Source organism: Eucyclogobius newberryi, unplaced genomic scaffold (genome assembly GCF_026437365.1).
Source record: "Eucyclogobius newberryi isolate DKJ021-1_F unplaced genomic scaffold, fEucNew1.0.hap1 SCAF_2, whole genome shotgun sequence".
NCBI classification, from domain to species: Eukaryota; Metazoa; Chordata; class Actinopteri; order Gobiiformes; family Gobiidae; genus Eucyclogobius; species Eucyclogobius newberryi.
The window spans coordinates 47,804,091-47,826,371 of record NW_027315834.1 but is presented as its reverse complement, the minus strand read 5'-3'; the positions used below and the strand labels follow the sequence as shown (position 1 = coordinate 47,826,371).

The window sequence follows — 22,281 nt, the reverse complement described above, 5'->3', positions numbered from 1 at the left end:
ACACGTCCACAGACACGTCCACAGACACGTGCACAGACACGTGCACGTCCACAGACACGTGCACGTCCACAGACACGTCCACAGACACGTGCACGTGCACGTCCACAGACACGTCCACGTCCACAGACACGTCCACGTCCACGTCCACGTCCACAGACACGTCCACAGACATGTCCACTTCCACAGACACAGACATGCACTTGTTCTTCTGGACTTCCCAGCATAATTTTCCTCCCCTCCACCTCTTCTCCTCCTCCTCCTCCTCTTCTCCTCCTCCTCCCCTCGTCACGTGGGACGGTCCCTTTAAGTTTCCAGGACAGCGCGTGCGGCAGTCACATGGGTCACGCAGCGCACCGCGTGGATCTGAAGCCTGCGTGTTTTTCTCAAACCGGGACACGGCGAGTGCACCTGCCGGTGCGGGACACGCGCTCTTCCCGGGCCGAACATCACGTCACGGACCGAGGTGAACTTCTGGAAAGGTCCGCGCGTGACGCAGTTGCGTGAAAGTGTCTTCCGGTGTGCGTCTCGCGTCTCTCCGCTCCCCGCGCCTCTGTCCCGCGCCTCTGTCCCGCGCCTCTGCCCCGCGGAACGTGTCGGTTGAACATGTTTTGGTCACGTCGCGAAGGTTTTCTGGCCGTGTTTGCGCCGCGTCCGCATTCCACGCGCCGTGACGCACATCGAAATAGAGGAACAAGTAAACAAGAGACGCGCGTGCGTGTCCGGGCCTCGCGGGGGGTCCGGGCCTCGCGGGGGGTCCGGGCCTCGCGGGGGGGGCAGGACCTGGACCGGCCGCTTGAGCTTATGCAAATGAAGCGAGATCAACTTGAACTACACTTTGATCCAAAAGTCACGTGAGAAAATGTCACACTTTGATGAGGATGATGTCAATCAGACAATGACGTCCCTCGTTTAAAGGGACAATGTGTAACTTTGATTTTTGTCTGGTGGATAGATGTTAATATGCCATGTCTGGAATGTGACATAAATATCTGTCTCCATGGAGACGAAGAGGTGATGCTACAGCGGCTTCAATGGAGTTCTATGTATTGTTCTGTAGTTATGGAGATTGTTCTAGCTGCAGTGGAGGAGGCCACTTATCATATGTATATATGTTATATCTATCTATCCATCCATACATACATACATACATACACACGCATACGTACGTACGTACGTTGGGGCGGGCCGGGTCTTTCTGTGCAGTTTCACTGCTGTGATTTTGTGACTGGGCGTCACTGACCAGTGGGTCACAGAGTAAACTGCTCCTCATGACCCAAAATACACACAGTGTCCCCAAAGCCTGTCCCTCTGGTCCTCGAGCGCTGCTCCCGACAGGGTTTGACCCGTGTTTAGACCCAGGTTTAGACCCATGCAGCAGTGCTGAAGGACGGGTCAAATGCAGTATAATGTAAAGTGAGCAGTTCTGACTCAGGCTCAGTGTGAGATCTGAGGCTGAAGCGTCATTTGAAGTTTGATTCACTCTTTCATTTTCAGTCAAACGAAAACTGTCACTTTCATTAGTCAGAACAAAATGTTTTAGACATTTCAGAGAAATGAAGTTCAGAAAAGTTTAGCCACTTCTGGTGCTGCAAACACATCTGCACATCTGCACATCTGCACATCTGAACATCTGAACATCTGCACATCTGCACATCTGCACATCTGCACATCTGAACATCTGAACATCTGCACATCTGCACATCTGCACATCTGCACATGTGAACATCTGCACATCTGCACATCTGCACATGTGAACATCTGCACATCTGCACATCTGCACATCTGCACATGTGAACATCTGCACATCTGCACATCTGCACATCTGCACATCTGCACATGTGAACATCTGCACATCTGCACATCTGAACATCTGCACATCTGCACATCTGCACATCTCAGGGTGGAGTTTGCATGTTCTGCCCGTGTCTGCATAGGGTTCCTCTACCACAGAAATGCTACATCTTAGAGGGACTTGAACATCTTCTGTCCCGGCACGACAAATGGAGCTACACAATAAACTAAGCTAGTCTCAATTTGAAAACTGATTCACTTTATCACAGGAAAAGATTTAAAACGTTGAATGTATTTGGCTTTGATCATGTGTTCTCTCTGATCCCGGCGTGCGGTGTGAAACTATATTTTATATGTACAAATACACCAAATAAAGTCAAAGGTACATTGTAAAAACCCGTCATTGGCACTTTAAAGAGCGAAAGAGTTAAAGATCCATTGTACTTTGTGTAACTCAGTGACGTGCATTTATTTACTGAACTTTGGCTTGAATATCTGCATAAGTCTTTGACAGGTCCAAACAGCAGGTCTGTGTTTGTGCTGCGTGCGCTCCATTGTTGCCGTGCGCTGGGTAATAAAAGGTATGTGTGCGTGGGCGTGATCCTACCTGAGACACGCCCCTTCTGCTCCAGGTACACCGTCTATCACTAGGAATCTGATCGTTTGGACCATTTTGAAACGTAAAAAGACGGAACTCGTCCATTTGAAACAGCAGCTCCGCGTGTATCGCTCACGCCACAGTCCAGTATAAACCTGTGGAAACCTCATTACACACGCCAATAACACGTATGTAACGCTGTTTCTGGGCCTGGTGGTTGTGTGGCCCGGGGCCCGTTTCTGGGCCTGGTGGTTGTGTGGCCCGGGGCTTGTTTCTGGGCCTGGTGGTTGTGTGGCCCGGGGCCCGTTTCTGGGCCTGGTGGTTGTGTGGCCCGGGGCCCGTTTCTGGGCCTGGTGGTTGGGGCCCCTGTGTTACACTACATGAACTTTGTGCTCACAGCTATAAAAGTCCCACAGTATCATCTCCTCTATATGGAGTTAAATAAGTACATTTAATGCCATACTGTGGAACATTCCAGGCAAAGCTATAAAGTTAAACAAATAGATAAACCAAGGCCAAGTCGTCAAAGCGCTTCACAAAGTACTTTCCTTCTGCTGTGAACGGGCAAATATTTGACATGAAACACGCCCACGCCGAGCCCTGTATTTTGCTGCTTCCATTACCCACAATGCACTCTCTGTGTGCGCGTGCAGGTGCGCGTGCGTGTGCGCATGAGCTGTAATGTCCCTAACGTTAGCTGTGATTGTGACTAAACCGTTAGCTGTAATCTCCCTAACGTTAGCTGTGATTGTGACTAAACCGTTGGCTGTAATGTCCCTAACGTTAGCTGTGATTGTGACTAAACCGTTAGCTGTAATGTCCCTAACGTTAGCTGTAATGTCCCTAACGTTAGCTGTGATTGTGACTAAACCGTTAGGTGTAATCTCCCTAACGTTAGCTGTGATTGTGACTAAACCGTTAGCTGTAATGTCCCTAACGTTAGCTGTGATTGTGACTAAACCGTTAGCTGTAATGTCCCTAACGTTAGCTGTAATGTCCCTAACGTTAGCTGTGATTGTGACTAAACCGTTAGGTGTAATCTCCCTAACGTTAGCTGTGATTGTGACTAAACCGTTAGCTGTAATGTCCCTAACGTTAGCTGTGATTGTGACCAAACCGTTAGCTGTAATGTCCCTAACATTAGCTGTGACTGTGACCAAACCGTTAGCTGTAAAGTCCCTAACGTTAGCTGTGACTGTGACTAAACCGTTAGCTGTAATGTCCCTAACGTTAGCTGTGGTTGTGACTAAACCGTTAGCTGTAATGTCCCTAACGTTAGCTGTGACTAAACCGTTAGCTGTAATGTCCCTAACGTTAGCTGTGACCAAACCGTTAGCTGTAATGTCCCTAACGTTAGCTGTGACTGTGACCAAACCGTTAGCTGTAAAGTCCCTAACGTTAGCTGTGACTGTGACTAAACAGTTAGCTGTAAAGTCCCTAACGTTAGCTGTGATTGTGACTAAACCGTTAGCTGTAATGTCCCTAACGTTAGCTGTAATGTCCCTAACGTTAGCTGTGATTGTGACTAAACCGTTAGGTGTAATCTCCCTAACGTTAGCTGTGATTGTGACTAAACCGTTAGCTGTAATGTCCCTAACGTTAGCTGTGATTGTGACCAAACCGTTAGCTGTAATGTCCCTAACATTAGCTGTGACTGTGACCAAACCGTTAGCTGTAAAGTCCCTAACGTTAGCTGTGACTGTGACTAAACCGTTAGCTGTAATGTCCCTAACGTTAGCTGTGGTTGTGACTAAACCGTTAGCTGTAATGTCCCTAACGTTAGCTGTGACTAAACCGTTAGCTGTAATGTCCCTAACGTTAGCTGTGACCAAACCGTTAGCTGTAATGTCCCTAACGTTAGCTGTGACTGTGACCAAACCGTTAGCTGTAAAGTCCCTAACGTTAGCTGTGACCAAACCGTTAGCTGTAATGTCCCTAACGTTAGCTGTGACTGTGACCAAACCGTTAGCTGTAATGTCCCTAACGTTAGCTGTGACTGTGACTAAACCGTTAGCTGTAAAGTCCCTAACGTTAGCTGTGACTGTGACTAAACCGTTAGCTGTAATGTCCCTAACGTTAGCTGTGGTTGTGACTAAACCGTTAGCTGTAATGTCCCTAGCGTTAGCTATGACTGTGACCAAACCGTTAGCTGTAAAGTCCCTAACGTTAGTAATATTTGACGAGGTGTATCTTTACCTTGACATGTACATTCTGATCTGCAGTTATCAGATTTATGAACCGTGACTAATCTGATTTCCGCCTGATTGTTCACACTTTGCAAAATGATGTGAAAAAGTCGGAATGTCAAAGTATCAATTTTAATGTTGCGATTTATTGTGAGAAGAAATATCACGATTATATTGACACTAAACAAAAGTACTTCATTTTCTATGTACCATGTGACCGGCTTTATAAAGTAAAACACGTGAACGCAAAAGTGACTGTGATATAAACGGTAAACACGTAAAAATCACACTACTTTTAAATGTACTTTTGTGGTTAAACAGCTTTTTCAGTTCTTATGATTGTATTTTGAGTTATTTTAAATGGTTTTGTTTTAAAAAATTACTCTAAAAATCCCGTGTAATTCTGAGTTCTGTGATGTTTTCTGGCCGTGTGAAAGTACTCACTGCTGCGCGTTCTGCCTGTGTATGGGGGCGGGGTGTGTACTTCCTGGGGGTGTGTCTTTACTGGAGGTGTGTACTTCCTGGGGGCGTGTCTTTACTGGAGGTGTGTACTTCCTGGGGGCGTGTACTTCCCGGTCTCTGGTCGGATGTGGACGCCCCTCTGCTGTGAGCGGCATGTGAGTGGAGTCCTGGGCCAAACCGGAGAAAAACACAGGATCTGAGAGGTCAGAGTTTATTTCAATACTAATACTGCTTTTAATCTGTACTTGTACTTTACCTTTAGTTACTACTAGTGTTTGTGATAATTATGTCTTACGATGATAGTCCTGTTCCTTATTTAGTCCTGGTTTAGTCCTGGTTTAGACCGGGTTTAGACCTGGTTTAGTCCTGGTTTAGTCCTGGTTTAGTCCTGGTTTAGTCCTGGTTTAGACCTGGTTTAGACCTGGTCTAGTCCTGGTTTAGTCCTGGTCTAGTCCTGGTCTAGTCCTGGTTTAGACCTGGTTTAGACCTGGTTTAGTCCTGGTTTAGTCCTGGTTTAGTCCTGGTTTAGTCCTGGTTTAGACCTGGTTTAGACCTGGTCTAGTCCTGGTTTAGTCCTGGTCTAGTCCTGGTCTAGTCCTGGTTTAGACCTGGTTTAGACCTGGTCTAGTCCTGGTTTAGTCCTGGTCTAGTCCTGGTCTAGTCCTGGTCTAGTCCTGGTTTAGTCCTGGTTTAGACCTGGTTTAGTCCTGGTTTAGTCCCTGGTTTTTCTGGCTTGTCTTGCCTTCGAGGCCAGTAGATGGAGCGCTAACACAAATCCTGACGAGGGAACGCCCGCCTGGGAGAACCTCATTAGTCGCAGAAGTCGCGGCGTCAGAATTGCCCCGGACGCACACGTGAACAAGACTCCGCCTCTTGCCGCCTTTTGGCTCCTGATTGGCTGACGCGCTGTACATTCTGTCTCGTCATGCGGTCAGAGATGGACGGACGTTTGACCCTCTCTCTCTCTCTCTCTCTGTCTGTCTGTCTCTCTCTGTCTCTCTCGTCTCTCTCCCTGTCTCTCTCTGTCTCTCTCTGTCTCTCTCTGTCTCTCTCGTCTCTCTCCCTGTCTCTCTCTGTCTCTCTCTGTCTCTCTCTCTCTGTCTCTCTCTCTCTCTCTCTCTCTCTCTCTCTCTCTGTCTGTCTGTCTCTCTCTGTCTCTCTCGTCTCTCTCCCTGTCTCTCTCTGTCTCTCTCGTCTCTCTCCCTGTCTCTCTCTGTCTCTCTCTGTCTCTCTCTGTCTCTCTCTCTCTCTCTCTCTCTCTCTCTCTCTCTGTCTCACTCTCTGTCTCACTCTCGTCTCTCTCTCTGTCTCTCTCTCTCTCTCTCTCTGTCTCTCTCGTCTCTCTCTTGCTCTCTCTCCTTCTCTATAATTCAGACTCCCTATCTACCCTATCTACCCTTCCTTCAGATGCTCCGCCTGTGAATCGTGACTCTGTTTTTGTCCTCAGTGATGTCACTGCGAAGCTGTTTGAGCCGGATGCCCTCCAGCTGCAGGCTGCAGTTCCTCTTTCCTCCTCCAGAGGCTGGTTTCCTGCGGTGCCTTAGATCTGCCTCTTGTCTAGCACCACGAGAAATCAGTGTTCTGGAGGAGAGCGCCACCGCCTGGACACAGAGAGCGCCACCGCCTGAACACGGAGAGCGCCACCGCCTGGACACGGAGAGCGCCACCACCTGGCCTCTTCCTCGTCACGTTGATGTCATAATGTGCCGTGATCATTTAAAGTGTGGAAGAATAAACTGGACAAACACAAACGCCTCGTGTGACGTGTGAGTTTTTGGTGAATAAACAGAGTTTTTAGTTCTTTTTTAGTGAAACTTGAAACGGATAAACGGCTGTTCTCAGGAGGTCCCTTTGATCATCAGGACAAGTCTGGACTCTGACCCCTCTAATTACCCCTCTGATGACCTCTCTGACCCCTCTGATCACCTCTCTGACCCCTCTGATTACCCCTCTGATGACCTCTCTGACCCCTCTGATGACCTCTCTGACCCCTCTGATGACCTCTCTGATGACCCCTCTGATGACCCCTCTCTGACCCCTCTGATGACCTCTCTGACCCCTCTGATGACCCCTCTGATGACCTCTCTGACCCCTCTGATGACCCCTCTGATGACCCCTCTCTGACCCCTCTCTGACCCCTCTGATGATCTCTCTGACCCCTCTGATTACCCCTCTGATGACCTCTCTGACCCCTCTGATGACCTCTCTGATGACCCCTCTGATGACCCCTCTCTGACCCCTCTGATGACCTCTCTGACCCCTCTGATGACCCCTCTGATGACCTCTCTGACCCCTCTGATGACCCCTCTGATGACCCCTCTGATGACCCCTCTCTGACCCCTCTCTGACCCCTCTGATGATCTCTCTGACCCCTCTGATTACCCCTCTGATGACCTCGATGACCCCTCTGATGACCTCTCTGACCCCTTTGATGACCTCTCTGACCCCTCTGATGACCTCTGATGACCTCTCTGATGACCCCTCTGATGACCCCTCTCTGACCCCTCTGATGACCTCTCTGACCCCTCTGATGACCCCTCTGATGACCTCTCTGACCCCTCTGATGACCCCTCTCTGACCCCTCTGATGACCTCTCTGACCCCTCTGATGACCCCTCTGGTGACCCCTCTCTGACCCCTCTGATGACCCCTCTCTGACCCCTTTGATGACCCCTCTCTGACTCCTCTCTGACCCCTCTGATGACCTCTCTGACCCCTCTGATGACCCCGCGGAAAACACGAGGAAACACATGTGAGGTCTGAGTTTAGAGTTTGAGATTCATAAAAAGTTATGATTGAAGTCTTTCTAAAAGTGCACACACTCCACCACCAGAGGGCAGCACCACCTTTATCACATGATTTTTTCTTGACCTCATAATTCTGATCATGGCTTCTCAGTACACAAGTACACGACAAAGTACACACTACGGGACAAAGTACACACTACGGGACAAACGTACAAACGTACAAACGTACACAAATACACACAACACTCAATAATAATAATAATAATATTAAATAGAGCCACAAGAGGGGGCTGACACGCCCCAATTTACCTTTTTATTACATCTACTGCTGAATCCAGCTGGTCTTCTCCCTCTGCTTTACATATGAAGGGAAAAGTTTGCGGCTCCGCCGCACGAAGTCTGTGACTCTTCGAATAAAAATGTTAAAACTCACCGTGACATTTCAGGTCAATCGGGCGAACGCCCTTGAAGGAGTTTGTAAAAGTATAAAATGTCATGTTCAGAGATCTGGCGATTTCCCCATTGGAATCACATGGGAGGTTTCTGTCATCGCTACGGCAACGATGTAACAATTATGACATGAGTCTCATTGACTTTTTTGATTGAGATGCTAAAATGGAATTTTGTGCCAAATTGACGTAGCGGTCGTCATCCCCGTAAAGCTCGTTTAGTGCGCTCTTTAGCACGTGCTCCGCACAGCCTTACGGAACTCAGAGGCCTCTCGCCAGCTCGTGGCGCTCGGGCCTCATCATAATAATTATAATTAAAGCGATGATGGCTCTCGCCTTCCCGCCCGTCCATGTTTTCTACTGCGTTTTGCAGTTAGCATTAGCGTTAGCATTAGAAATTTAAGTATTACTGTCAAAAGTAATAGCCCCTAAGATGGTGAAAGCGATCGTAAAGAGATATAAGTTGTTGAAAGTGTTAAGAAGTTGAAACGCGTCCAAAATCCTGATATGTAAAAATAAATGTGACGCAGACGCTCAATAATACGTTCTGTGAAAACATCTTTTAGTCCTTAAAGACAGAGACACAGACAGACCGAATAATGAAGGAGAACCAACTGGACATAGTGGTGGTCTCAAGGGTCAGAGGAAAGCTGTGGTGGTGGACATTGCAATGTGATGGAAACATCCGGAAAAACATGAGAAACTAGAGAACTCCCAAGGCCTCAGAGGAGCTGGAGAAGGTCTGGAGCCTGAAGGTGTCAGTGGTGCTGAAGTGACCGGAGCACGTGGGGCAGTGACCCCCAAACTGGAGGAATGACTTGAGCATCAGACATCTCGGTCCAGAAAAGTGCAGGAACAGCAAAGATACTGAAGGACCCTCAAGCTCCCAGGGGCCTCTGGTCGAGGACCTGAGCTTGAAGGGAGGAATAGAGACCACCCACAGAGGAGGAGGAGGAGTTTATGTTTTATGAACGAGCAGAGAATCAGAATCAGAATCAGAAAAGGTTTATTTCCATCGTCAATGAACAGAATTCACAAACATAAGAAGCTTTGGTGACTCAGTGCAACATAAAACAATCAACAATGAATAAAAAAGAAACAAATTTAAATCTGCTGTGGGATAAAATAACAATAAGCTATAGATAAGAAATAAGAATGAAATTAAGCTTAATATGTTCACAAATGTACAGTTGAATTTACACAAGAAGAGCAGAAAGTGTTTAAGACGTGTTCATGAGTCCAACAGCCTGAGGGGTGTGGCCTCCTGCCTGAGGGGAGTGGCCTCCTGCCTGAGGGGAGTGGCCTCCTGCCTGAGGGGAGTGGCCTCCTGCCTGAGGGGAGTGGCCTCCTGCCTGAGGGGAGTGGCCTCCTGCCTGAGGGGAGTGGCCTCCTGCCTGAGGGGTGTGGCCTCCTGCCTGAGGGGAGTGGCCTCCTGCCTGAGGGGAGTGGCCTCCTGCCTGAAGGGAGTGGCCTCCTGCCTGAGGGGAGTGGCCTCCTGCCTGAGGGGAGTGGCCTCCTGCCTGAGGGGAGTGGCCTCCTGCCTGAGGGGAGTGGCCTCCTGCCTGAAGGGAGTGGCCTCCTGCCTGAGGGGAGTGGCCTCCTGCCTGAGGGGAGTGGCCTCCTGCCTGAGGGGAGTGGCCTCTCGTCCCAGAGTCCTTGAGACGTACAGGTCCTTCAGAGATGGAAGTGTACAGTCAATCACTCTGTTTGTTCCTGGCTGTGGCTCCAGTGTACCACATGGTGATGGAGGAGGTGATGGAGGAGGTGATGATGGAGGAGGTGATGGAGGAGGTGATGGAGGAGGTGATGGAGGAGGTGATGATGGAGGAGGTGATGGAGGAGGAGGTGATGGGAGAGGTGATGGAGGAGGTGATGATGGAGGAGGTGATGGAGGAGGTGATGATGGAGGAGGTGATGGAGGAGGTGATGGAGGAGGTGATGGAGGAGGTGATGATGGAGGAGGTGATGGAGGAGGAGGTGATGGGAGAGGTGATGGAGGAGGTGATGATGGAGGAGGTGATGGAGGAGGTGATGATGGAGGAGGTGATGGAGGAGGTGATGGAGGAGGTGATGGAGGAGGTGATGATGGAGGAGGTGATGGAGGAGGAGGTGATGGAGGAGGTGATGATGGAGGAGATGATGGAGGAGGTGATGGAGGAGGTGATGATGGAGGAGGTGATGGAGGAGGAGGTGATGGGAGAGGTGATGGAGGAGGTGATGATGGAGGAGGTGATGGAGGAGGTGATGATGGAGGAGGTGATGGAGGAGGTGATGGAGGAGGTGATGATGGAGGAGGTGATGGAGGAGGAGGTGATGGAGGAGGAGGTGATGGGAGAGGTGATGGAGGAGGTGATGATGGAGGAGGTGATGGAGGAGGTGATGATGGAGGAGGTGATGGAGGAGGTGATGGAGGAGGTGATGATGGAGGAGGTGATGGAGGAGGTGATGGAGGAGGTGATGGAGGAGGTGATGATGGAGGAGGTGATGGAGGAGGAGGTGATGGGAGAGGTGATGGAGGAGGTGATGATGGAGGAGGTGATGGAGGAGGTGATGATGGAGGAGGTGATGGAGGAGGTGATGGAGGAGGTGATGGAGGAGGAGGTGATGGGGGAGGTGATGGAGGAGGTGATGATGGAGGAGGTGATGGAGGAGGTGAGGATGGAGGAGGTGATGGAGGAGGTGATGGGAGAGGTGATGGAGGAGGTGATGATGGAGGAGGTGATGGAGGAGGTGATGATGGAGGAGGTGATGGAGGAGGTGATGGAGGAGGTGATGGAGGAGGTGATGATGGAGGAGGTGATGGAGGAGGAGGTGATGGGAGAGGTGATGGAGGAGGTGATGATGGAGGAGGTGATGGAGGAGGTGATGGAGGAGGTGATGGAGGAGGTGATGGAGGAGGTGATGATGGAGGAGGTGATGGAGGAGGAGGTGATGGGGGAGGTGATGGAGGAGGTGATGATGGAGGAGGTGATGGAGGAGGTGATGATGGAGGAGGTGATGGAGGAGGTGATGGAGGAGGTGATGGAGGAGGTGATGATGGAGGAGGTGATGGAGGAGGAGGTGATGGGGGAGGTGATGGAGGAGGTGATGATGGAGGAGGTGATGGAGGAGGTGATGGAGGAGGTGATGATGGAGGAGGTGATGGAGGAGGTGATGGAGGAGGTGATGGAGGAGGTGATGATGGAGGAGGTGATGGAGGAGGAGGTGATGGGAGAGGTGATGGAGGAGGTGATGATGGAGGAGGTGATGGAGGAGGTGATGATGGAGGAGGTGATGGAGGAGGTGATGGAGGAGGTGATGATGGAGGAGGTGATGGAGGAGGAGGTGATGGGGGAGGTGATGGAGGAGGTGATGATGGAGGAGGTGATGGAGGAGGTGATGGAGGAGGTGATGATGGAGGAGGTGATGGAGGAGGTGATGGAGGAGGTGATGGAGGAGGTGATGATGGAGGAGGTGATGGAGGAGGAGGTGATGGGGGAGGTGATGGAGGAGGTGATGATGGAGGAGGTGATGGAGGAGGTGATGGAGGAGGTGATGATGGAGAAGGTGATGGAGGAGGTGATGATGGAGGTGATGGAGGAGGTGATGATGGAGGAGGTGATGGAGGAGGAGGTGATGGAGGAGGTGATGGAGGAGGTGATGATGGAGGAGGTGATGGAGGAGGTGATGGAGGAGGTGATGATGGAGGAGGTGATGGAGGAGGTGATGAAGGAGGTGATGGAGGAGGTGATGGAGGAGGTGATGGAGGAGGTGATGGAGGTGATGAGGGTGGACTCAATGATGGCGGTGTAGAACTGCACCATCTTTTCCTCTGTCATCTTGTCTTTCCTCAGCTGCTGCAGGAAGTACTTCCTCTTCCTCTTCCTTCTTGATGAGGAGCTGGTGGTGGCTCCAGGTTGTTACGCTGCACCAGCCGCTCCACCTCCTGTAGACAGACTCATGACCGTCCCAGATGAGCCCGATGAGGGTGGTGTCGTCATGGTGATGAGGGTGGTGTCGTCATGGTGATGAGGGTGGTGTCGTCATGGTGATGAGGGTGGTGTCGTCATGGTGATGAGGCTGGTGTCGTCATGGTGATGAGGGTGGTGTCGTCATGGTGATGAGGCTGGTGTCGTCATGGTGATGAGGGTGGTGTCGTCATGGTGATGAGGGTGGTGTCGTCATGGTGATGAGGCTGGTGTCGTCATGGTGATGAGGCTGGTGTCGTCATGGTGATGAGGGTGGTGTCGTCATGGTGATGAGGGTGGTGTCGTCATGGTGATGAGGCTGGTGTCGTCATGGTGATGAGGCTGGTGTCGTCATGGTGATGAGGGTGGTGTCGTCATGGTGATGAGGGTGGTGTCGTCATGGTGATGAGGGTGGTGTCGTCATGGTGATGAGGGTGGTGTCGTCATGGTGATGAGGGTGGTGTCGTCATGGTGATGAGGGTGGTGTCGTCATGGTGATGAGGGGGGTGTCGTCCACAAACTTAATTAGTTTTACGGAGGCGTGGCTGGAGGTGCAGCTGTTTGTGTACTGCAGGTGGAGTCAGCGTTCCCCCTGCAGGTGGAGTCAGCGTTCCCCCTGCAGGTGGAGTTTGCGTTCCCCCTGCAGGTGGAGTTTGCGCTCCCCCTGCAGGTGGAGTTTGCGCTCCCCCTGCAGGTGGAGTTTGCGCTCCCCCTGCAGGTGGAGTCAGGCCCGTTGAGCTGGGAGAGCTTGTCCTGGAGCAGAGCAGGAGGTGGTGTTGATCTTGGTGTAGGTTCCCGAGGAGTCCAGGTGCTGCAGGAGGAAGTGGAGAGCCAGGTTGATGGCGTCGTCCACAGACCTGTTGACTCTAGAGGAACTGCAGGAGGTCCAGCAGGGGGTCCAGCAGGGGGTCCAGCAGGGGGTCCAGCAGGGGGTCCAGCAGGGGGTCCAGCAGGAGGTCCAGCAGGGGGTCCAGCAGGGGGTTCAGCAGGGGGTCCAGCAGGGGGTCCAGCAGGGGGTCCAGCAGGGGGTCCAGCAGGGGGTCCAGCAGGAGGTCCAGCAGGGGGTCCAGCAGGGGGTCCAGCAGGGGGTCCAGCAGGGGGTCCAGCAGGGGGTCCAGCAGGAGGTCCAGCAGGGGGTCCAGCAGGGGGTCCAGCAGGGGGTCCAGCAGGAGGTCCAGCAGGAGGTCCAGCAGGGGGTTCAGCAGGAGGTCCAGCAGGGGGTCCAGCAGGGGGAGGTGAAGGACTTGAGGTGGGGGAGGAGCAGGCGCTCAGGAGGAGCTGAACACGTCTAACTCCAGCTCCACTTCGGGCGTCTCTCTAGCGCCGCCTCTGGCCCTGACCTGACACAACAGGAGGTTCTGTTCACAACAAACATTCAGGTCAAAACTATGAAGAAACATGAAAGAATAAACCCCAAACAAACAATGACTGAAGTAGTTCTAACACAGGACTAAAGCAGGACTAAACCAGGACTAAACCAGGACTAAACCAGGTCTAAAGTAGGACTAAAGCAGGACTAAACCAGGACTAAAGCAGGACTAAAGCAGGACTGAACCAGGACTAAAGCAGGACTAAAGCAGGACTGAACCAGGTCTAAACCAGGACTAAACCAGGAATAAACCAGGTCTAAACCAGGTCTAAAGCAGGACTGAACCAGGTCTAAACCAGGACTAAACCAGGACTAAACCAGGTCTAAAGCAGGACTAAAGCAGGACTAAAGCAGGACTAAACCAGGACTAAACCAGGACTAAACCAGGACTAAAGCAGGACTAAACCAGGACTAAACCAGGACTAAACCAGGACTAAAGCAGGACTAAACCAGGACTAAATCAGGACTAAAGCAGGACTAAAGCAGGACTGAACCAGGTCTAAACCAGGACTAAAGCAGGACTAAACCAGGACTAAAGCAGGACTAAAGCAGGACTAAAGCAGGACTAAACCAGGACTAAACCAGGACTAAACCAGGACTAAAGCAGGACTAAACCAGGACTAAACCAGGACTAAACCAGGACTAAAGCAGGACTAAACCAGGACTAAAGCAGGACAAAACCAGGACTAAAGCAGGACTAAACCAGGACTAAAGCAGGACTGAAGCAGGACTAAAGCAGGTCTAAACCAGGACTAAACCAGGACTAAAGCAGGACTAAAGCAGGACTAAAGCAGGACTAAAGCAGGACTAAACCAGGACTAAAGCAGGACTAAAGCAGGACTAAACCAGGACTAAACCAGGACTAAACCAGGACTAAAGCAGGACTAAACCAGGACTAACGCAGGACTAAACCAGGACTAAACCAGGACTAAACCAGGACTAAAGCAGGACTATACCAGGACTAAACCAGGACTAAAGCAGGACTAAATCAGGACTAAACCAGGACTAAAGCAGGTCTAAACCAAGACTAAACCAGGACTAAACCAGGACTAAACCAGGACTAAAGCAGGACTAAAGCAGGACTAAAGCAGGACTAAACCAGGACTAAACCAGGACTAAACCAGGACTAAAGCAGGACTAAACCAGTACTAAACCAGGACTAAAGCAGGACTAAAGCAGGACTAAACCAGGACTAAACCAGGACTAAACCAGGACTAAAGCAGGACTAAACCAGGACTAAACCAGGACTAAAGCAGGACTAAACCAGGACTAAACCAGGACTAAACCAGGACTAAAGCAGGACTAAACCAGGACTAAACCAGGACTAAACCAGGACTAAAGCAGGACTAAACCAGGACTAAACCAGGTCTAAAGCAGGACTAAAGCAGGACTAAACCAGGACTAAACCAGGACTAAAGCAGGACTAAAGCAGGACTAAACCAGGACTAAACCAGTACTAAACCAGGACTAAAGCAGGACTAAAGCAGGACTAAAGCAGGACTAAACCAGGACTAAAGCAGGACTAAAGCAGGACTAAACCAGGACTAAAGCAGGACTAAACCAGGACTAAACCAGGACTAAACCAGGACTAAAGCAAGACTAAAGCAGGACTAAACCAGGACTAAACCAGGACTAAAGCAGGACTAAACCAGGACTAAAGCAGGACTAAACCAGGACTAAACCAGGACTAAAGCAGGACTAACACAGGACTAAACCAGGACTAAACCAGGACTAAAGCAGGACTAAACCAGGACTAAAGCAGGACTAAAGCAGGACTAAAGCAGGACTAAACCAGGACTAAACCAGGACTAAAGCAGGACTAACACAGGACTAAACCAGGACTAAACCAGGACTAAAGCAGGACTAAACCAGGATTAAAGCAGGACTAAACCAGGACTAAAGCAGGACTAACACAGGACTAAACCAGGACTAAACCAGGACTAAAGCAGGACTAAACCAGGACTAAAGCAGGACTAAAGCAGGACTAAAGCAGGACTAAACCAGGACTAAACCAGGACTAAACCAGGACTAAAGCAGGACTAAACCAGGATTAAAGCAGGACTAAACCAGGACTAAACCAGGACTAAATCAGGACTAAACCAGGACTAAACCAGGACTAAAGCAGGACTAAAGCAGGACTAAACCAGGACTAAACCAAGACTAAACCAGGACTAAACCAGGACTAAAGCAGGACTAAAGCAGGACTAAACCAGGACTACAGCAGGACTAAAGCAGGACTAAACCTGGACTAAAGCAGGACTAAAGCAGGACTAAAGCAGGACTAAACCAGGACTAAACCAGGACTAAACCAGGACTAAAGCAGGACTAACACAGGACTAAACCAGGACTAAAGCAGGACTAAAGCAGGACTAAGCAGGACTAAAGCAGGACTAAACCAGGACTAAACCAGGACTAAAGCAGGACTAAACCAGGACTAAACCAGGACTAACACAGGACTAAACCAGGACTAAACCAGGACTAAAGCAGGACTAAAGCAGGACTAAAGCAGGACTAAACCAGGACTAAAGCAGGACTAAACCAGGACTAAAGCAGGACTAAACCAGGACTAAAGCAGGACTAAAGCAGGACTAAACCAGGACTAAAGCAGGACTAAACCAGGACTAAAGCAGGACTAAAGCAGGACTAAAGCAGGACTAAACCAGGACTAAAGCAGGACTAAAGCAGGACTAAAGCAGGACTAAACCAGGACTAACACAGGTCTAAACCAGGACTAAAGCAGGACTAAAGCAGGACTAAACCAGGACTAAAGCAGGACTAAAGCAGGACTAAACCAGGACTAAAGCAGGACTAAACCAGGACTAAACCAGGACTAAAGCAGGTCTAAACCAGGACTAAAGCAGGACTAAAACAGGACTAAAGCAGGACTAAAGCAGGACTAAACCAGGACTAAACCAGCACTAAACCATGACTAAAGCAGGACTAAAGCAGGACTAAACCAGGACTAAAGCAGGACTAAACCAGGACTAAACCAGGACTAAACCAGGACTAAATCAGGTCTAAACCAGGTCTAAACCAGGACTAAACCAGGACTAAACCAGGACTAAAGCAGGACTAAACCAGGACTAAACCAGGACTAAACCAGGTCTAAACCAGGACTGAACCGGGACTAAACCGGGACTAAACCGGGACTAAACCAGGTCTAAACCAGGACTAAACCAGGACTAAACCAGGTCTAAACCAGGACTGAACCAGGACTAAACCAGGACTAAACCGGGACTAAACCGGGACTAAACCGGGACTAAACCAGGTCTAAACCAGGACTAAAGACTCCAGTACCTTGCAGCAGTAGAAAAGTAGAAGGACGATTGTGACAATCGACAGAAGAACGACCAGGACTCTGAAGATCAAGTGTGAGTCTGAATCTGCAACACAAAAGGACTCTAACATGAGACTGTGACTCTAACATGAGACTGTGACTCTAACATGAGACTGTGACTCTAACATGAGACTGTGACTCTAACATGAGACTGTGACTCTAACATGAGGCTGTGACTCTAACATGAGACTGTGACTCTAACATGAGGGTGTGACTCTAACATGAGGCTCTAACATGAGGCTGTGACTCTAACATGAGGCTGTGACTCTAACATGAGACTGTGACTAACATGAGACTGTGACTCTAACATGAGACTGTGACTCTAACATGAGGCTGTGACTCTAACATGAGACTGTGACTCTAACATGAGACTGTGACTCTAACATGAGGCTGTGACTCTAACATGAGGCTGTGACTCTAACATGAGACTGTGACTCTAACATGAGACTGTGACTAACATGAGACTGTGACTCTAACATGAGGCTGTGACTCTAACATGAGGCTGTGACTCTAACATGAGACTGTGACTCTAACATGAGACTGTGACTAACATGAGACTGTGACTCTAACATGAGGCTGTGACTCTAACATGAGACTGTGACTAACATGAGACTGTGACTCTAACATGAGACTGTGACTAACATGAGACTGTGACTCTAACATGAGACTGTGACTCTAACATGAGACTGTGACTCTAACATGAGGCTGTGACTCTAACATGAGACTGTGACTCTAACATGAGACTGAGTCTAACATGAGACTGTGACTAACATGAGACTGTGACTCTAACATGAGACTGTGACTCTAACATGAGGCTGTGACTCTAACATGAGACTGTGACTCTAACATGAGGCTGTGACTCTAACATGAGACTGTGACTCTAACATGAGACTGTGACTCTAACATGAGACTGTGACTCTAACATGAGACTGTGACTAACATGAGACTGTGACTCTAACATGAGACTGTGACTCTAACATGAGGCTGTGACTCTAACATGAGACTGTGACTCTAACATGAGACTGTGACTAACATGAGACTGTGACTCTAACATGAGACTGTGACTCTAACATGAGACTGTGACTCTAACATGAGGCTGTGACTCTAACATGAGACTGTGACTCTAACATGAGGCTGTGACTCTAACATGAGGCTGTGACTCTAACATGAGGCTGTGACTCTAACATGAGACTGTGACTCTAACATGAGACTGTGACTAACATGAGACTGTGACTCTAACATGAGACTGTGACTCTAACTTGAGACTGTGACTCTAACATGAGGCTGTGACTCTAACATGAGACTGTGACTCTAACATGAGACTGTGACTCTAACATGAGACTGTGACTAACATGAGACTGTGACTCTAACATGAGACTGTGACTCTAACATGAGACTGTGACTCTAACATGAGGCTGTGACTCTAACATGAGACTGTGACTCCAACATGAGGCTGTGACTCTAACATGAGACTGTGACTCTAACATGAGACTGTGACTCTAACATGAGGCTGTGACTCTAACATGAGACTGTGACTCTAACACTAGACTGTGACTCTAACATGAGACTGTGACTCTAACATGAGACTGTGACTCTAACATGAGGGTGTGACTCTAACATGAGGCTCTAACATGAGGCTGTGACTCTAACATGAGGCTGTGACTCTAACATGAGACTGTGACTCTAACATGAGACTGTGACTCTAACATGAGGCTCTAACATGAGGCTGTGACTCTAACATGAGATTGTGACTCTAACATGAGACTGTGACTCTAACATGAGGCTGTGACTCTAACATGAGACTGTGACTCTAACATGAGGCTGTGACTCTAACATGAGACTGTGACTCTAACATGAGGCTGTGACTAACATGAGGCTGTGACTCTAACATGAGACTGTGATTCTAACATGAGGCTGTGACTCTAACATGAGACTGTGACTCTAACATGAGACTGTGACTCTAACATGAGACTGTGACTCTAACATGAGGCTGTGACTCTAACATGAGACTGTGACTCTAACATGAGACTTTGACTCTAACATGAGACTGTGACTCTAACATGAGGCTTTGACTCTAACATGAGACTGTGACTCTAACATGAGACTGTGACTCTAACATGAGGCTGTGATAACATGAGACTGTGACTCTAACATAAGACTGTGACTCTAACATGAGACTGTGACTCTAACATGAGGCTGTGACTCTAACATGAGACTGTGACTCTAACATGAGGCTGTGACTCTAACATGAGGCTGTGACTAACATGAGACTGTGACTCTAACATGAGGCTGTGACTCTAACATGAGACTGTGACTAACATGAGACTGTGACTCTAACATGAGACTGTGACTAACATGAGACTGTGACTCTAACATGAGACTGTGACTCTAACATGAGACTGTGACTCTAACATGAGGCTGTGACTCTAACATGAGACTGTGACTCTAACATGAGACTGTGACTCTAACAAGAGGCAGTGACTCTAACATGAGACTGAGTCTAACATGAGACTGTGACTAACATGAGACTGTGACTCTAACATGAGACTGTGACTCTAACATGAGGCTGTGACTCTAACATGAGGCTGTGACTCTAACATGAGACTGTGACTCTAACATGAGGCTGTGACTCTAACATGAGACTGTGACTAACATGAGACTGTGACTCTAACATGAGACTGTGACTCTAACATGAGACTGTGACTCTAACATGAGACTGTGACTCTAACATGAGGCTGTGACTCTAACATGAGGCTGTGACTCTAACATGAGACTTTGACTCTAACATGAGACTGTGACTCTAACATGAGGCTGTGATAACATGAGACTGTGACTCTAACATGAGACTGTGACTCTAACATGAGGCTGTGACTCTAACATGAGACTGTGACTCTAACATGAGACTGTGACTAACATGAGACTGTGACTCTAACATGAGGCTGTGACTCTAACATGAGACTGTGACTCTAACATGAGGCTGTGACTCTAACATGAGACTGTGACTCTAACATGAGACTGTGACTCTAACATGAGGCTGTGACTCTAACATGAGACTGTGACTCTAACATGAGACTGTGACTCTAACATGAGGCTGTGACTCTAACATGAGACTGAGTCTAACATGAGACTGTGACTAACATGAGGCTGTGACTCTAACATGAGACTGTGACTCTAACATGAGACTGTGACTCTAACATGAGACTGTGACTCTAACATGAGGCTGTGACTCTAACATGAGACTGTGACTCTAACATGAGACTGTGACTCTAACATGAGGCTGTGACTCTAACATGAGACTGAGTCTAACATGAGACTGTGACTAACATGAGGCTGTGACTCTAACATGAGACTGTGACTCTAACATGAGACTGTGACTCTAACATGAGGCTGTGACTCTAACATGAGGCTGTGACTCTAACATGAGACTGTGACTCTAACATGAGACTGTGACTCTAACATGAGGCTGTGACTCTAACATGAGACTGTGACTCTAACATGAGACTGTGACTCTAACATGAGACTGTGACTCTAACATGAGACTGTGACTCTAACATGAGACTGTGACTCTAACATGAGACTGTGACTCTAACATGAGGCTGTGACTCTAACATGAGACTGTGACTCTAACATGAGACTGTGACTCTAACATGAGACTGTGACTCTAACATGAGGCTGTGACTCTAACATGAGGCTGTGACTCTAACATGAGACTGTGACTCTAACATGAGACTGTGACTCTAACATGAGGCTGTGATAACATGAGACTGTGACTCTAACATGAGACTGTGACTCTAACATGAGACTGTGACTCTAACATGAGGCTGTGACTCTAACATGAGACTGTGACTCTAACATGAGACTGTGACTCTAACATGAGGCTGTGACTCTAACATGAGACTGTGACTCTAACATGAGGCTGTGACTCTAACATGAGGCTGTGACTCTAACATGAGACTGTGACTCTAACATGAGACTGTGACTAACATGAGACTGTGACTCTAACATGAGACTGTGACTCTAACTTGAGACTGTCACTCTAACATGAGGCTGTGACTCTAACATGAGACTGTGACTCTAACATGAGACTGTGACTCTAACATGAGACTGTGACTAACATGAGACTGTGACTCTAACATGAGACTGTGACTCTAACATGAGACTGTGACTCTAACATGAGGCTGTGACTCTAACATGAGACTGTGACTCCAACATGAGGCTGTGACTCTAACATGAGATTGTGACTCTAACATGAGACTGTGACTCTAACATGAGGCTGTGACTCTAACATGAGACTGTGACTCTAACATGAGACTGTGACTCTGACATGAGACTGTGACTCTGACATGAGACTGTGACTCTAACGTGAGACTGTGACTCTAACATGAGACTGTGACTCTAACATGAGGCTGTGACTCTAACATGAGGCTGTGACTCTAACATGAGACTGTGACTCTAACATGAGACTGTGACTCTAACATGAGACTGTGACTCTAACATGAGGCTGTGACTCTAACATGAGGCTGTGACTCTAACATGAGGCTGTGACTCTAACATGAGGTTGTGACTCTAACATGAGACTGTGACTCTAACATGAGACTGTGACTAACATGAGACTGTGACTCTAACATGAGACTGTGACTCTAACATGGGACTGTGACTCTAACATGAAACTGTGACTCTAACATGAGACTGTGACTCTAGCACTAGACTGTGACTCTAACATGAGGCTGTGACTCTAACAAGAGGCTGTGACTCTAACATGAGACTGTGACTCTAACATGAGACTGTGACTCTAACATGAGACTGTGACTAACATGAGACTGTGACTCTAACATGAGACTGTGACTCTAACATGAGACTGTGACTCTAACACTAGACTGTGACTCTAACACGAGGCAGTGACTCTAACAAGAGGCTGTGACTCTAACATGAGACTGTGACTCTAACATGAGACATTGACTCTAACATGAGACTGTGACTCTAACATGAGACTGTGACTCTAACATGAGACTGTGACTCTAATATGAGGCTGTGACTCTAACATGAGACTGTGACTCTAACATGAGACTGTGACTCTAACATGAGGCTGTGACTCTAACATGAGACATTGACTCTAACATGAGACTGTGACTCTAACATGAGACTGTGACTCTAACACTAGACTGTGACTCTAACAAGAGGCTGTGACTCTAACATGAGACTGTGACTCTAACATGAGACTGTGACTCTAACATGAGACTGTGACTAACATGAGACTGTGACTCTAACATGAGACTGTGACTCTAACATGAGGCTGTGACTCTAACATGAGACTGTGACTCTAACATGAGACTGTGACTCTAACATGAGGCTGTGATAGCATGAGACTGTGACTCTAACATGAGACTGTGACTCTA

General features: G+C 48.6%; 1 protein-coding gene across 1 annotated transcript in view; it reads right to left on the bottom strand.

Moving 5' to 3' along the window:
* Window positions 1–13,447: 13,447 nt before the first annotated feature.
* The window catches only part of LOC140367189 (T-cell differentiation antigen CD6-like), a 47,811-nt gene continuing 38,977 nt past the window's right edge, over window positions 13,448–22,281 (bottom strand). The window contains exons 4-5 of the mRNA XM_072453544.1: window positions 16,846–16,931; window positions 13,448–13,519 (exon numbers count right to left, since the gene is read on the bottom strand). Of these exons, the coding sequence (XP_072309645.1) occupies window positions 13,448–13,519; window positions 16,846–16,931 (158 nt within the window). The remainder of the gene's footprint in view (window positions 13,520–16,845; window positions 16,932–22,281) is intronic.